Below are 16,335 nucleotides of genomic sequence, written 5' to 3' on the forward strand. Positions count from 1 at the left end.
CAAGGTCAACGCCTATAAAACTCTTCCAGTATTTTCTGTTGGTCATGGGAGTTCTGTGTTCCAAGATTGGTTCAGTTCCATCATTGGTGGAGTTCAGAATGCTTTTCGATTGTAAGTGAACTATAAATCCCAGCAACCACAACTCCCAAATGACAAAATCAATCCACCCTTAACCCCACCAGTATTCAAATTTGGGTGTATCGGGTATTTGTGCCAAATTTGGTCCACCGAATGACAATACATCCTTCATATTGGATATTTACATGACGATTCATAACAGTAGCACAATTACAGTTACGAAGTAGCCACGAAAATAATTTTATGGTTTGGGGTGACCACAACTTGAGGAACGGTACTCAGGGGTTGCGGCATTAGGAAGGTTGAGAACTACTGATCTACACTGTAGGATTTGGAATAGAGAATCTCCTTTTGGCTCCGCAACCATGTGTTCTTTTGCCGGTGCTCAAACTGGATGATGGATCTGAGTATTTTGAGTCAGGTCTGGTCAAAAGTCTCCTTTTGGTGCCGCAGAACGGAAGCCAATGCCTTAAAATACCTGGAGGTGGGAACGTGGAGGTGGAGATAGGAAGCATCCATATCTCCCTTCTTGTGCAAATATATATGTGTGTGGTCACAGCGCCAGGTCAGCAAGTGTGCATTATATATGTGTGTCTGTGTGTATGAGAGAGAAAAGGGGACTTTGCCAAGGCTCTGATTTGTGGTTGAGGAAAGTTGTCATGTCGGAAAGCTTGGGTTCCTTGGAAAGGAACGTTTTCTGTCTGCAATTCATATTTCTTGATGCATTTCCCCAGGGATGCTCCAGGTTCCAGGCTGCAAATGTGTTTGTGTATAGAAAGACATAGATATAGACCAGGCATGGGCAAACTTTGGCCCTCCAGGTGTTCTGGACTCCAACTCCCACAATTCCTAAAAGCCTACCGGCTGATGGAGAGATGGATAGATAGATAGATAGATAGATAGATAGATAGATAGATAGATAGATAGCAGAATGAGAGAGAGATAGGAGAACGGGCTGCCATAGCACTGGTCACGGATGGATGGATGGACGGACGGACGGATGGATGGATGGATGAATGGCAGAATGAGAGAGAGAGAGATAGGAGAACAGGCTGCCATAGCAGTGGTCATGGATGGATGGATGGATGGATGGATGGATGGATGGATAGATAACAGAATGATAGATAGAGATATTGATATGCAGGAAAATGAGCTGTCATAGCACTGGTCATGGATGTATAGATGAATAGTAGAGTGATATAGAGATAGAGATAGTGATATGTAGGAGAATGGGCTGCCCTAGCATTGGTCATGGATGGATGGCTGGATGGATGGACAGATAGCAGAATGATAGATACCTGTATACATACTATTCAATTCTAAGATCCCCTTTTCCCTTTAAACATCTTAAAATTACAGGTGCATCTTCTGTATTTCGGTGGTGGTGGTGGTACTGAAATGAGGGTGCATCTGACCATCAATGGCTTTGAGTTGCCTGAGGGCTGAGAAAAGCAGTATAGAAATAAAGTAAATAAATAAATGGTGTCTTACAATTTAAGATGTATGGGTCGATAATAGAATGACCGATAGATAGACAGAGAGACAGTTCTGGCTTGATGACCAGTGGTAGGGCTATGTAAGAGGGGGAGTTTCCCATAGAAGCCTGCACAATACCAAACCATCCAAGTCCTTGATTTTCCTTTCTTTTTCTGGTGTTTGTTCCCAGTGGGGCTGATTGTGTTGTGCCTGCTTGACAGTATGAAGAATTAGTGGAAACAAAATGACGCCCTTTGTTTCACTCCTGTTGATGGTTTCTATTGTTTCCCGTGTTTGTTTTGGTTCTTCTACCTTCTTCTCAAAACTGGCAGAAACAAAACAAAAAGTTTCTTATATAGTTCAGACTTCCTTTCCTTTTTTAGTAACTTCATTTGTAACAAAAAGATACAGTTTTGTCAAGGGAGGTATGGTTTGTAATTACATTCTGAATACACTGTTTTAAATGTAAAACAAATGAAAGGATGCTATGCCAATCGAAGTCGTACGCCCTGCGTTTTGTTGTCCTGCAAAGTGACAAAGCAATTTTCTCATCTGTAAAAAGGCACGTCAATGGCATGTTCAGTTTTTACCCAAATGTTGTTTTTTCTTGAAATTTCAAAACTTTCCAGAGGGGAAATGACTCCATTTGTCTAAAACAGGTATGGGGAAACCAAGGCCAGGGGCTGGATGTGACCTCTTGGGCTCTTTTCTCACGCCCTACTCTCTCTCACTCACCATCCTATCCTTCGTTCCTTCTCTCTTTCCTTACTCCTTCCATCCTTCCCTCCCTTCCTTCCCTCTTTGCCCCCTTCCTTCCCTTCCACCTTTTTGTCCTTCTTTCCCTTTCTCCCCCTTCCTTTCTTCCTTCCTTCCTTCCTTCCTTCCCTCCATTCCCTTCCACCCGTTTGTCATTCCTTCCATTCTTCTCTTTCCTTCCTTCTTCCCTTCCCTCATTCCATCCTTCTCTTCTTCCTTTCATCCATTCTTCCATCCTTCCTTTCCTCCCTTCCTCCCTCCCTCCCTCCCTCCCTCCCTCCCTCCCTCACTTCCTTCCCATCCATCCATCCCTTCCACCTTTGTCCTTCCTTCCTTCCTTCCTTCCTTCCTTCCTTCCTTCCTTCCTTCTTTCCTTCCTTTTGTCTTTCCTTCCTTCTATTTCCTCCCTCCCTCCATTCCCTTCCACCTGTTTGTCATTCCTTCCATTCTTCTCTTCCCTTCCTTCTTCCCTTCCCTCATTCAATCCTTCTCTTCTTCCTTTCATCCATTCTTCCATCCTTCCTTTCCTCCCTTCCTCCCTTCCTCCCTTCCTCCCTCCCTTCCTCCCTCCCTCCCTCCCTCCCTCCCTTCCTTTCCTTCCCATCCATCCATCCCTTCCACCTTTGTCCTTCCTTCCTTCCTTCCTTCCTTCCTTCCTTCCTTCCTTCCTTCCTTCCTTTTGTCTTTCCTTCCTTCTATTTCCTCCCTCCCTCCATTCCCTTCCACCCGTTTGTCATTCCTTCCATTCTTCTCTTTCCTTCCTTCTTCCGATCCCTCATTCCATCCTTCTCTTCTTCCTTTCATCCATTCTTCCATCCTTCGTTTCCTCCCTTCCTCCCTTTCGTCCGTCCTTCCTTCCTTCCTTCCTTCCTTCCTTCCTTCCTTCCTTCCTTTCCTTCCCATCCATCCATCCCTTCCACCTTCATCCTTCCTTCCTTCCTCCTTCCCTTCCATCCTTTTCTTCCTCCCACCTTTCCTCCCTCCCTCCCTCCCTCCCTCCCTTCCTTCCTTTCTTTCTTTTGTCCCTTCTTCTCCCTTCCCTTCCTTCCACCCTTTCATTTTTCCTTCTTCCCTTCCTCCCTTTTGTCCTTCCTTCCCTTCTTTCCACCCTTCCCTTCTGTCCTTCTTTCCTCCCTCCCTCCTTCCCTTCCATCCCTTTCTTCCTCCCTCCCTCCCTCCTTCCCTTCCATCCTTTTCTTTCTCCCTTTCTTCCTCTTTCCCTCCATTCCTTCCTTCCTCCTTCCCTTCCATCATTTTCTTTCTCCCTTTCTTCCTCCCTCCCTTCCTTTCTTTCATCCTTCCTTCTTCCTTCCCTTCCTTCCATCCTTCCACCCTTTCATCCTTCCCTTTTGTCTTTCCTTTCTTCCCTCTTTCCTGCCTCTTCCCCTCCCTCTTTCTCTTTATCTTTCCATCCTTCACTTCCTCCCTTTCGTCCTTCCTTCCATCCATCCATCCATCACCGGGCAGCCAGTACTCTTAGTAGGGAGTGCTAGCATGCGGCCCCCAAGTTAGAAAGCTTGCCCAGGCCTGGTTTAAAAGGGATTCACACACACACACACACACACACACACACACCAAATTCATTGCTGGATTCGGCTTTCATCTCCTAAAAGTTTTAATAACTTTTTGCACACGGGAGCATGTGCGTTTTGAAGAATGCGCTGAGCGCTAGCAAACGTGTCGGGGCAATGAAACGGCAGCTTTCTCCCAAATAGAGAAGTTTCTTGGCCGTTCATCAACTGATTGAATCTGCATCTGGGTTTTAAAGGAAAATGTCCAAAGCAAGGAAAGAAATGATTCCCCTGCACACTATTCTATTTCCCCAAAAGACACGTTGGTAACATGATCTTGTTCTCGTTGGCTCGTAATGAGTATGGTTTCCAGATGGTGAGGTTGGGGGTGATGGGATCTAGAGTCCAGCGACACCAGGATGTGCACCATAGGTTTCCCTTGTCCTATTGTAGAAGAGTTAATATTCTAATTGGGCAAAAGCGTTCGACATCTACTTTTTGATTTGTGTGTTGGACAAAAGCCCCATCTACACTGCCAGCATTATAATGATTAGTGTAGACCAGGCATGGGCAAACCTGGGCCCTCCCTCCAGGTGTTTTGGACTTCAACTCCCACAATTCCTAACAGTCTCAGGTTGTTAGGAATTGTGGGAGTTGAAGTCCAGAACACCTGGAGGGCCAAAGTTGGCCCATTCCTGGTCTACACTGAATCTATTGCACTAGTGTCATCCTGAGGAGTCTGAGGTAAACCTCAGTGGGAGAAAGGTCTCAATCTATGAGGTAGGCCTCAGTGTGAGATAGGCCTTAGTCTATGAGAAGGTCGAGTATGAGGAAGGCCTGGTGTGAGAAGCTTCAGTGAAAGAAGCCCAGGTTCAAGGCTTCATGTGTAAAGCCTCATGTGTAAAGCTCCCGTATAAAGACTGCTATCCATTAAAAGCTTCTCACACCAGGCCTTCCTCATACTCGGCCTTCTCATACACAAAGGCCTACCTCACACTGAGGCCTACCTCACAGATTGAGACCTTTCTCCCACTGAGGTTTACCTCAGACTCCTCAAGATGACACTAGTGCGATAGATTCAGTGTAGACCAGGCATGGGCCAACTTGGGCCCTCCCTCCAGGTGTTTTGGACTTTGATTCCCACAATTTCTAACAGCCTCAGGCCCCTTCCTTTTCCCCCTCAGCCGCTTAAGCAAAATTGGCATGGGCAAACTTGGGCCCTCCAGGTGTTTTGGACTTTGACTCCAACAATTCCTAACAGCCTCAGGCTGTTAGGAATTGTGGGAGTTGAAGTCCAAAACACCTGGAGGGCCAAAGTTGGCCCATTCCTAGTCTACACTGAATCTATCGCACTAGTGTCATCCTAAGGAGTCTGAGGTAAACCTTAGTGAGAGAAACGTCTCAATCTGTGAGGTAGACCTCAGTGTGAGTTAGGCCTTAGTCTATGAGAAGGTCGAATATGAGGAAGGCCTGGTTTGAGAAGCTTAGGTGAAAGAAGCCCCAGGTTCAAGCCTCGTGTGTAAAACCTTATGTGTAAAGCTCCCATATAAAGGCTGCTATGCGTTAAAAGCTTCTCACACCAGGCCTTCCTCATACTTGGCTTTTTCATAGAGTAAGGCCTACCTCACACTGAGGCCTACCTCACTGAGGGGGGAAAGGAAAGGGCCTGAGGCTGTTAGGAATTGTGGGTGTTGGAGTCCAAAACACTTGGAGGGTCAAAGTTGGCCCATGCTCATTTATTAAGGCCTTTCTCACACTGAGGCCTATCTCACAGACTGAGACCTTTCTCCCACTGAGATTTACTTCAGACATCTCAGAACAACACGAGTGCGATAGATTCAGTGTAGACCACGCATGGGCAACTTAGGCCCTCAAGTATTTTGGACTTTGATTCCCACAATTCCTAACAGCCTCAGGCCCTTCCCCCCCCCCCCCCCCCCCCAGTGAGGTAGTGTGAGGTAGGCCTGACTCTATGAAAAGGCCAAGTATGAGGAAGGCCTGGTGTGAGAAGCTTTTTACACATAGCAGCCTTTGTACTAGAGCTTTGTACATGAGGCTGTACACACGAGGCCTTAAACCTGGGGCTTCATTCACTGAAGCTTCTCACACCAGGCCTTCCTCATACTCAGCCTTCTCATCGACTAAGGCCTACCTCACACTGAGGCCTACCTCACAGACTGAGACCTTTCTCCCACTGAGGTTTACCTCAGACTCCTCAGGATGACACTAGTGCGATAGATTCAGTGTAGACTAGGAATAGGCCAACTTGGCCCCTCCAGGTGTTTTGGACTTCGACTCCCACCATTCCTAACAGCCTCTGGCCCGCTTAAGCAGCTGAGGGGGAAAAGGAAAGGGCCTGAGGCTATTAGGAATTGTGAGAGTTGAAGTCTAAAACATCTGGAGGGCCATGCCTGGTCTACACTGAATTTATTGCACTAGTGTCATCCTGAGGAGTCTGAGGCAAACCTCAGTAGGAGAAAGGTCTCAGTCTGTGAGGTAGGCCTCAGTGTGAAGTAGGCCTTAGTCAATGAGAAGGCTGAGTATGAGGAAGGCCTTGTGTGAAGGAGGGCCCAAGTTGACCCATACCTAGTGTACACCCATATAATGCAAATTATACCACATTGGATTATATGAGTCTGGATCTACAGTGCCGCATAATCCAGTTTCTGAATCCAGACTGTAGTCCAACACTTCACCTTGAAAGATGAATCGAGGCCTTTGTCTTAAGTAGATCTAACTTTCTAATCTATCAGACCCTTAATTTAGTGCTCAGCCTCTAAAATTAGAAGGTAGATAAAAATCTGTGTTTGTGGGAGAAGGATGGCTGAGTTCTCCAAAGAAGCGGCAATGTTTTCCAAAGCGGAGCTGGCACGTTTCTGCCGTTGAGCAGGTCGGGCCAGGTTTTCGCGTGTGTTTCGAACACTACAGTAATACTTTTTTGAGTGATGGACAAAGTAAAACAATATTGTGTCCGTTTGTCTCCTTTTTCCAAGTCCTAGGATGCATCTACACCAGTGGTTCTCAACCTTACTAATGCCGCGACCCCTTAATACAGTTCCTCATGTTGTGGTGACCCCCAACCATAAAACTACTTTAGTTGCTACTTCATAACTGTAATTTTGCTACTGTTATGAATCATAATGTATATATCTGATTTGCAGGATGCATTTTCATTCAGTGGACCCAACTGGGCACAAATATCTGATACGCCCAAATTTGAATACTAGTGGGATTGGGGGTGGGGATTGATTTTGTCATTTGGGAGTTGTAGTTGCTGGGATTTAATAGGTGAATCATATCTATCTATCTATCTATCTATCTATCTATCTATCTATCTATCTATCTCTATCTATGCTTGGATGGCTCTTTGTCAGGAGGGTTTTGATTACGTTTTCTTGCCCTGATGAAGGGAGTTGGATTGGATGGCCTTAAGTATTTTCTGTGTGGTCATGGGGGTTCTGTGTGGGAAGTTTGCCCTGATTCTGTCGTTGGTGGGGTTCAGAATGCTCTTTGATTGTAGGAGAACTATAAATCCCAGCAACTACAACTCCCAAATGTCAAGATTCTATTTTCCCCAAACTCCACCAGTGTTCACATTTGGGCATATTGAGTATTCGTGTAGAGTTTGGTCCAGAGCCATCATTGTTTGAGTCCACAGTGATATCTGGATGTAGGTCAACTACAACTCCCAAACTCAATGTCAATGCCCACCAAACTCTTGTAGTGTTTTCTGTTGATCATGGGAGTTCTGTGTCCCAAGATTGGTTCAATTCCATCATTGGTGGAGTTCAGAATGCTCTTTGATTGTAGGTGAACTATAAATCCCAGCAACTACAACTCCCAAATGACAAAATCAATTTTGTTTGAGTGAAGGACATACATTGGATTGTTAGGTGTCTTGTGTCCAAATTTGGTGTTAATTCGTCCAGTGGTTTTTGAGTTATATTAATCCCACAAACGAACATTACATTTTTATTTATATAGATATAGAATGTTATGATTATTCCAAAGAGTGTGAATGCCAATAAATCTCCAGAAGGGTCATGTTTCCAAAAGGCTATGGCGGTGTCTGGTTTCCCCAAAGGTCATGACTTTCCAAATGTTTACAATAGAACCAATTAGGAAAGAACATTTATTACCCAGGAACAAAAAATGTGTTACATACTTTTGTTGTTGTTGTAGTAGTTGTTGTTACAGAATTTTGCTTCTTCTTTCCATGCTTATGCCTGCAGCCGTTGGCTAACTTTCCTGTTTTGCTCCTCTTTCAGGTTCCAGAACGAGGGGGGCTATGTCTTGTACCCTCAAATCGGGGACCGCCTGGACTTGATCTGCCCGCGCTCGGTGCCGCTGGGCCCGTTCTCCACCGAGGACTATGAGTACTACAAGCTCTACCTGGTCCAGACGGAGCAAGCGGAGCGCTGCGAGATCCTGCGCACCCCGAACCTCCTCCTCACCTGCGACCGCCCCGAGCACGACATGCGCTTCACCATCAAGTTCCAGGAGTACAGCCCTAACCTTTGGGGCCACGAGTTCAAGACCAACCAGGATTATTACATCATCAGTAAGTTGGGTTCTCCTGGGTTGCTTGGGCTGCATCTACACTGGGGAATGAATGCAGCTTGACGCCACCTGAAGCTCCTTCAAGAATGCCATTTATACGGATTATCAAAGAAGATAATCCAAATTATCTGCTTTGAACTGGATTATATGGGTCTACACTGCCATATAATCCAGTTCAAAGCAGATAATCTGGATTTTTATGGCAGTGTAGAATGAACCTGAACTGCCATAGCTCAACAACACAGCTTATTGAAGCACCAGTACTCTTTGAGAGAGAAGTCTGAAGGCCTTGTAAAACTATAAATTCCACAATTCCATATCATTGAGCCATGGCGATTAAAGTGATATCAAACTGCAATCACTCCACAGTGTAGATACAACCTACAGCTGTATCTACACTGTAGATTGAATGCTGGTCTGTCTACACTGAAGAATTAATGTCGTTCGATACCATTTTAACTGCCATGGCTCTAATACATCAAGAGTAAAGCTGGATCTACACCGCCATATAAAATCCAGATTTGAACCGGATTATATTACAGTGTAGACTCATATAATCCAGTTCAAAGCAGATAATCTGGATTATCTACTATGTTAATCTGGATTATATGGCAATATAGATCCAGTCTAAATTGGGTAGCTCTGTGTTAATCCAGATTATCTGCTTTGAACTGGATTATATGAGTCTACACTGCCGTATTATCCAGTTCAAAATAGATAATCTGGATTTTATATGGCATTTTATATGGCAGTGTAGAAGGGGCCTGAACTGCCATGGCTCAACACTATGGGAGTTGCAGTTTATTGAAGCACCAGTACTCTTTAACAGAGAAGGCTGAAGGCCTTGTAAAACTATAAATTCCACGATTCCATATCATTGAGCCATGGCGATTAAAGTGATATCTAACTGCAGTCATTCTACAGTGTAGATACAACATACAGCTGCATCTACACTGTAGATTGAATGCTGGTCTGTCTACACTGAAGAATTAATGTCGTTTGATACCATTTTAACTGCCATGGCTCTAATCCATCAACAGTAAAGCTGGATCTACACTGCCATATAAAATCCAGATTATCTGCTTTGAACCGGATTATATGACAGTGTGCTCACATGCACTGGGCCTATAGCAATTGTCTTTTAAAACAGGACGTGCTCTTTGTGCCCAGCAGGACGCCAGGGTGCCTCGGCTGAGCGGCCCTATGGATTTTCCAGTTCGATACCACTTTAGCTGCTGTGGCTCAATGAAATACAATCCTGGGAGTTCTTGTCCCCTTCTACACTGCCATATAATGCGGATTATCAAAGCAGATAATCCACATTACCTGCTTTGAACTGGATTATATGAGTCTACACTGTCATATAATCCAGTTCAAAGCGGATAATTAGGATTTTATATGGCAGTGTAGATGGAGCTGTAGTTTTACAGTTTTCAGTCTCCTCTGTCAGTTAGTACCAGGGTCTTGCTAAACTATGACTCCCACGATTCCCAAACATTGAGCCATGGCAGTTAAAGTGGTATCAAACTGCAATAACGCTGCAAAGTAGAAGCACCCTTTATTTCTCTTTCTGGAAGCTCTGTTCCTTGGATTGGAAGAGCCACTCCCCAGCCTTGGGGTGTCTGTAGGCGGTTGACTCTGATTTTAGGAGCCACCTCAGCAGTTGTTCTCTTCGGGACGTCAGAAGAAGGCAAGAGGCCAAGTCAGGAGAACAGGAAAGAGGGGGAGAAAGTGTTGCCAAACAGAGCCTTGGAAGCCCAAATTCAAATTAGCCAGCTATTGCTACAAGCCAGGTGAGAATGAATGAGTGAAGTTTGACATCACTTGATGTGATATGGAGTCCCAGGAGTTGTAGTTTTACAAGTTTTCTTTGCCAAAGAGTGATAGGGCCTCACCAAAGCATCCCAGCATCCCATAACCCTGAACCGTGGTGGTTCAAGTGGTGCCACACTGCTATCATCTTGCTTACTTAGACAATCCCTTGTAGTCCAAGGATGATGGTCCTCCAAGTGATGTGTCTTGGTGGTGGGTGCGTAGGTGGGCAGTGAGGGGATCTGTTTCCAGATGGAAGGTGGTCCCTGTTGGGGTTGGCTTGACACCTCTTCTTCTTGGCATGTTTCTCTCTTTCGCCCTCCACTGTGCCTCTTCCAATTATACAGCACTGCTGGTCACAGCTGACCTCCAGAAAGAGCGCTCAAGGGTCAGGGCTTCCCAGTTCTCTGTGTCTATGCCACAGTTTTTAAGGTTGGCTTTGAGCCCGTGTTTGTATCTCTTTTCCTGTCTACCAACATCCCATTTTCCGTTCTTTAGTTCGGAGTAGAGTAGCTGCTTTGGGAGACGGTGGTCAGCCATTCAGACAACGTGGCTGGTCCAGCAGAATCTCTTTTCCTGTCCACCAACATCCCATTTTTCATGGGTTGTTGTAGGTTTTTTCGGGCTATATGGCCATGTTCCAGAGGCATTTTCTCCTGACGTTTTGCCTGTATCTATGGCAAGCATCCTCAGAGGTAGTGAGGTCCTCACTACCTCTGAGGATGCTTGCCATAGATGCAGGTGAAATGTCAGGAGAGAATGCCTCTAGAACATGGCCATATAGCCCCAAAAAACCTACAACCCAGTGATTCCGGCCATGGAAGCCTTTGACTATACATCCCATTTTCCATTCTTGAGTTCGGAGTAGAGTAGCTGCTTTGGGAGACGGTGATTGGGCATTCGGACAACGTGCCCAGTCCATCAGAGTTGATGGTGGAGGACCATCGCTTCAATGCTGGTGGTCTTTGCTTCTTCCAGCACACTGACATTTGTCTGCCTGTCTTCCGAAGAGATTTGCAGGATTTTTTGGAGGCAGCGCTGATGGAATTGTTCCAGGAGTTGCATGTGACGTCTGTAGACAGTCATAGAATCATAGCATCATAGAATCAAAGAGTTGGAAGAGACCTCATGGGCCATCCAGTCCAACCCCCTGCCAAGAAGCAGGAGAGTCCACGTTTCTCAGGCATAGAGCAGGGTTGGGAGGACAATAGCTTTATAAACAAGCACCTTGGTCTCCCTACGGATGTCCCAGTCCTCAAACACTCTGTGCTTCATTCAGAACAATGCTGCACTCGCAGAGCTCAGGCCTGAGTATCATCATGCAATATGGATACGTCTAGATAAGAGTGTTTAAAGAGAGCCACGGGCAAATGCTGGCCGCCTTGGTTAAACCACACCTGGAATATTGTGTCCAATTCTGGGCACCACAATTCAAGAGAGAGATTGACAAGCTGGAATATGTCCAGAGGAGGGCGACTAAAATGATCAATGGTCTGGAGAACAAGCCCTACGAGGAGCGGCTTAAGGAGTTGGGCATGTTTAGCCTGAAGAAGAGAAGCCTGAGAGGAGATATGGTAGTCATGTATAAATACGTGAGGGGAAGTCATAGGGAGGAGGGAGCAAGCTTGTTTACTGCTTCCTTGGAGACTAGGACACGGAGCAATGGCTTCAAACTACAAACATGCCCAGCTCCTTAAGCCGCTCCTCATAGGGCTTGTTCTCCAGACCCTTGATATATGAGAGGAAGTCACAGAGAGGAGGGAGCAAGCTTGTTTTCTGCTTCCCTGGAGAGTAGGACACGGAGCAATGGCTTCAAACTACAAACATGCCCAGCTCCTTAAGCCGCTCCTCATAGGGCTTGTTCTTCAGACCCTTGATATGTGAGAGGAAGTCACAGGGAGGAGGGAGAAAGCTTGTTTTCTGCTTCCCTGGAGAGTAGGACACAGAGCAATGGCTTCAGAGTACAAACATGCCTAGCTCCTTAAGCCGCTCCTCATAGGGCTTGTTCTCCAGACCCTTGATATGTGAGAGGAAGTCACAAGGAGGAGGGAGAAAGCTTGTTTTCTGCTTCCCTGGAGAGTAGGACATGGAGCAATGGCTTCAAACTACAAATATGCCCAGCTCCTTAAGCTGCTCCTCATAGGTCTTGTTCTCCAGACCCTTGATATGTGAGAGGAAGTCACAGGGAGGAGGGAGCAAGCTTGTTTTCTGCTTCCCTGGAGAGTAGGACACGGAGCAATGGCTTCAAACTACAAACATGCCCAGCTTCTTAAGCCGCTCCTCATAGGGCTTGTTCTCCAGACCCTTGATATGTGAGAGGAAGTCACAGGGAGGAGGGAGAAAGGTTGTTTTCCTCTTCCCTGGAGACTAGGATGCAGAACAATGGCTTCAAATTACAAGAAAGGAGATTCCATCTGAACATGAGGAAGAACTTCCTGACTGTGAGAGCCGTTCAGCAGTGGAACTCTCTGCTCCGGAGTGTGGTGGAGGCTCCTACTTTGGAAGCTTTTAAACAGAGGCTGGATGGCCATCTGTCAGGGGTGCTTTGAATGCAATATTCCTGCTTCTTGGCAGAGTGGGGTTGGACTGGATAGCCCATTAGGTCTCTTCCAACTCTTTCATTCTATGATTCTATGACTGTGAGAGCCGTTCAGCAGTGGAACTCTCTGCCCCGGAGTGTGGTGGAGGCTCCCTCTTTGGAAGCTTTTAAACAGAGGCTGGATGGCCATCTGTCAGGGCTGCTTTGAATGCAATATTCCTGCTTCTTGGCAGAATGGGGTTGGACTGGATGGCCCATGAGGTCTCTTCCAACTCTAGGATTCTATGACTCGGACCAATCCCATCCAAGATGTTGAGCAATAGAGGAAGGATGGGCCTTGAGATGTGGCTCATGGGAGAAACCATGCTTAATTTTTCCTAAAAATTAGGAATCGTATTCGAATGGACTGTGCAAGGGTGCTTTTGCTCTCCTTCCGCCCCAGAGCATCCGTCTCCCATCCATCGGGTGGCCCTTCATCTGTTGCCGTGGCAACCGTCTCCTGGCAAAGCGAGGCTGAGCTGGCAACTTGGCTACACTGCCGTGGCAACCGTGTTGGGGTGGCCGCTGGCCCATCTTGCTCACTCGCCTCATAGAATCATAGACTCATAGAATCAAAGAGCTGGAAGAGACCTCATGGGCCATCCAGTCCAACCCCATTCTGCCAAGAAGCAGGAATATTGCATTCAAATCACCCCTGACAGATGGCCATCCAGCCTCTGCTTAAAAGCTTCCAAAGAAGGAGCCTCCACCACACTCCGGGGCAGAGAGTTCCACTGCTGAACGGCTCTCACAGCCAGGAAGTTCTTCCTCGTGTTCAGATGGAATCTCCTCTCTTGTAGTTTGAAGCCATTGTTCCGCGTCCTAGTCTCCAAGAAAGCAGAAAACAAGCTTGCAAAAGCCAGTCCCTTTGCCCCATTCATTTCTGGGGCATGCCACACACTGTGTATGTCATTATACACACACTTAATTATTATTTTACTTACTCAATTTGTATGGGAAATGGCACCAGTTTGGAAGTAAAGATATATAAATAGTGTTAGAAAGCAATGTTTTCATCGCAGTGTCTCTTGCAGACTTCCGCATTGTACACACACACGTGCGCGGCTGTATTATACACGTCTACACTGACTGTATAGTGCAGTTTTCAAACTGTATCAGTGTTTCTCAACCTGGGGGTCGGGACCCCTGAGGGGGTCGTGAGAGGGTGTCAAAGGGGTCACCAAAAACCATCAGAAAACATAGTATTTTCTGTTGGTCATTGGGATTCTGTGTGGGAAGTCTGACCCAATTCTATTGTTGGTCGAGTTCAGAATGCTCTTTGATTGTAGGTGAACTATAAATCCCAGCAACTCCAACTCCCAAATGTCAAGGTCTATTTTCCCCAGACTCTACCAGTTTTCACATTTGGTCATACTGAGCATTTGTGCCAAGTTTGGTCCAGATCCATCCTTGTTTGAGTCCACAGTGCTCTCTGGATGTAGGTGAACTACAACTCCCAAACTCAAGGTCAATGCCCACAAAACCCTTCCAGTGTCTTGTGTTGGTCATGGGAGTTCTTTGTGCCAAGTTTGGTTTAAATCCATCGCTGGTGGAGTTCAGAATGCTTTTTGATTATAGGTGAACTATAAATCCCAGCAACTACAACTCCCAAATGTCAAGGTCTATTTTCCCCAGACTCTAGCAGTGTTCACATTTGGGCATACTGAGTATTTGTGCCAAGTTTGGTCCAGATCCATCCTTGTTTGAGTCCGCAGTGCAATCTGGATGTAGGTGAACTACAACTCCCAAACTCAAGGTCAATGCCCACAAAACCCTTCCAGTGTCTTGTGTTGGTCATGGGAGTTCTTTGTGCCAAGTTCGGTTTAAATCCATCGCTGGTGGAGTTCAGAATGCTTTTTGATTATAGGTGAACTATAAATCCCAGCAACTACAACTCCCAAATTACAAAATAACCCCCCCCCCCCCACTAGCATTCACATTTGGGCATATTGGGTATTTGTGCTCAATTTAGTCCAGTGAATGAAAATACATCCTGCATATCGGATATTTACATTACGATTTATAACCGTACTAAAACGACAGGTATCAAGTAGCAATGAAAACAATATTATGGTTGGGGGTCACCACAACATATGGAACGGCATTAAGGGGTCACGGCATTAGCAAGGTTGAGAATAACTGCTGTAGATGGTACCTTTGTTAACCTATGACACTCATGGGTATTGGTAGTTGCCTGATCAATATAGGGCCCTTCCACACAGCCATATAACCCAGGAGAAAATCCCACCATATCTGCTTTGAACTGGGTTATCTGAGTCCACACTGCCACATATTCCAGTTCAAAGCAGATAATGTGGGATTTTATTCAGCTGTGTGAAAGGGGCCATAGTTTCTGGTTACTTGAGAGTCCCTATTAAAAATAAGCCTAATACTATATAGTAAAAAGGTTAAGGTTTTTTTCCCCTGACATTAAATCCAGTCGTGTCTGACTTTGGGGTGTGGTGCTCACCTCCATTTCTAAGCCGAAGAGCCGGCGTTGTCCATAGACACCTCCAAGATGGCCAGCATGACTGCATGGAGCACCCTTACCTTCCCACCAGAGCAGTACCTATTGATAACCCCTGTGCCGGCAGGACTGAAGACCGACAGGTTGCAGGTTCAAATCCGGGGAGAGGCGGATGAGCTCCCTCTGTCAGCTCCAGCTCCTCATGCGGGGACATGAGAGAAGCTCAAATCATCCAGGCGTCCCCTGGGCAACGTCCTTGCAGATGGCCAATTCTCTCACACTAGAAGTGACTTGCAGTGACTTGCAGTTTCTCAAGTCGCTCCTGACACGACAAAAAAAAAAGTACCTATTGATCTACTCACATTTGCATGTTTTCGAACTGCTAGGTTGGCAGAAGCTGGGGCTGACAGCGGGAGCAAATAGGCTGTTAGGAATTGTGGGAGTTGAAGTCCAAAAGACCTGGAGAGCCAAAGTTTGCCCAGGCTTGGTCTACACTGTCATTGAATGCAGTTCCATGTAGTTAAACTGTATTCTATGGCATTGTAGTATAATGCACTTCAACGTGGTTGTTGTTGTTCATTCGTTCAGTCGTCTCCGACTGAAATTATGCAGTCGAGTTTCCCGCATTTGGGGAAATCGCAGGGGTCAGCACACCCGGAGTGCCTCATGGACCAGCCCACGCCAGAGCTCCCTGTCGGCCGTCACCACCCCCAGCTCCTTCAAGGTCAGTCCAGTCACTTCAAGGATGCCATCCATCCATCTTGCCCTTGGTCGGCCCCTCTTCCTTTTGCCTTCCACTTTCCCCAGCATCATTGTCTTCTCTAGGCTTGGCTGAGCTGCTTTATAGCGTAGACGGGGTGTTATGCAAAATAAATATGATAATTCCAGAATCATAAACATTTCTGGAGAGACTGTACTTGTGCATGTGGAAGTCTGCAACAGACGGTGTGAATATATTGTGGGTTTTTCCCCCCCTTCCACTTAGTTCCTGCCTTTCTTCCATCTTCAGTTCTCCCTCCGCTTTGTAGCCTGGTAGATGCCCCTGGGCAAGGAGACACTCGCGTTGAAAGGAACCCGCTCTTTGCCCGCCATTGCCT

The 16,335-nt window shown here is 46.2% G+C and overlaps 1 protein-coding gene across 2 annotated transcripts in view; it reads left to right on the plus strand.

The window, feature by feature from the left end:
* EFNB3 (ephrin B3) overlaps positions 1–16,335 on the plus strand; it is a 122,922-nt gene that overhangs the window by 77,861 nt on the left and 28,726 nt on the right. For both annotated transcript variants that reach the window (XM_060779845.2, XM_060779844.2), the window contains exon 2: positions 8,090–8,382. In XM_060779845.2, the coding sequence (XP_060635828.1) occupies positions 8,090–8,382 (293 nt within the window). The remainder of the gene's footprint in view (positions 1–8,089; positions 8,383–16,335) is intronic.

This window comes from Anolis sagrei, chromosome 6 (genome assembly GCF_037176765.1).
Source record: "Anolis sagrei isolate rAnoSag1 chromosome 6, rAnoSag1.mat, whole genome shotgun sequence".
Classification (NCBI taxonomy): domain Eukaryota; kingdom Metazoa; phylum Chordata; class Lepidosauria; order Squamata; family Dactyloidae; genus Anolis; species Anolis sagrei.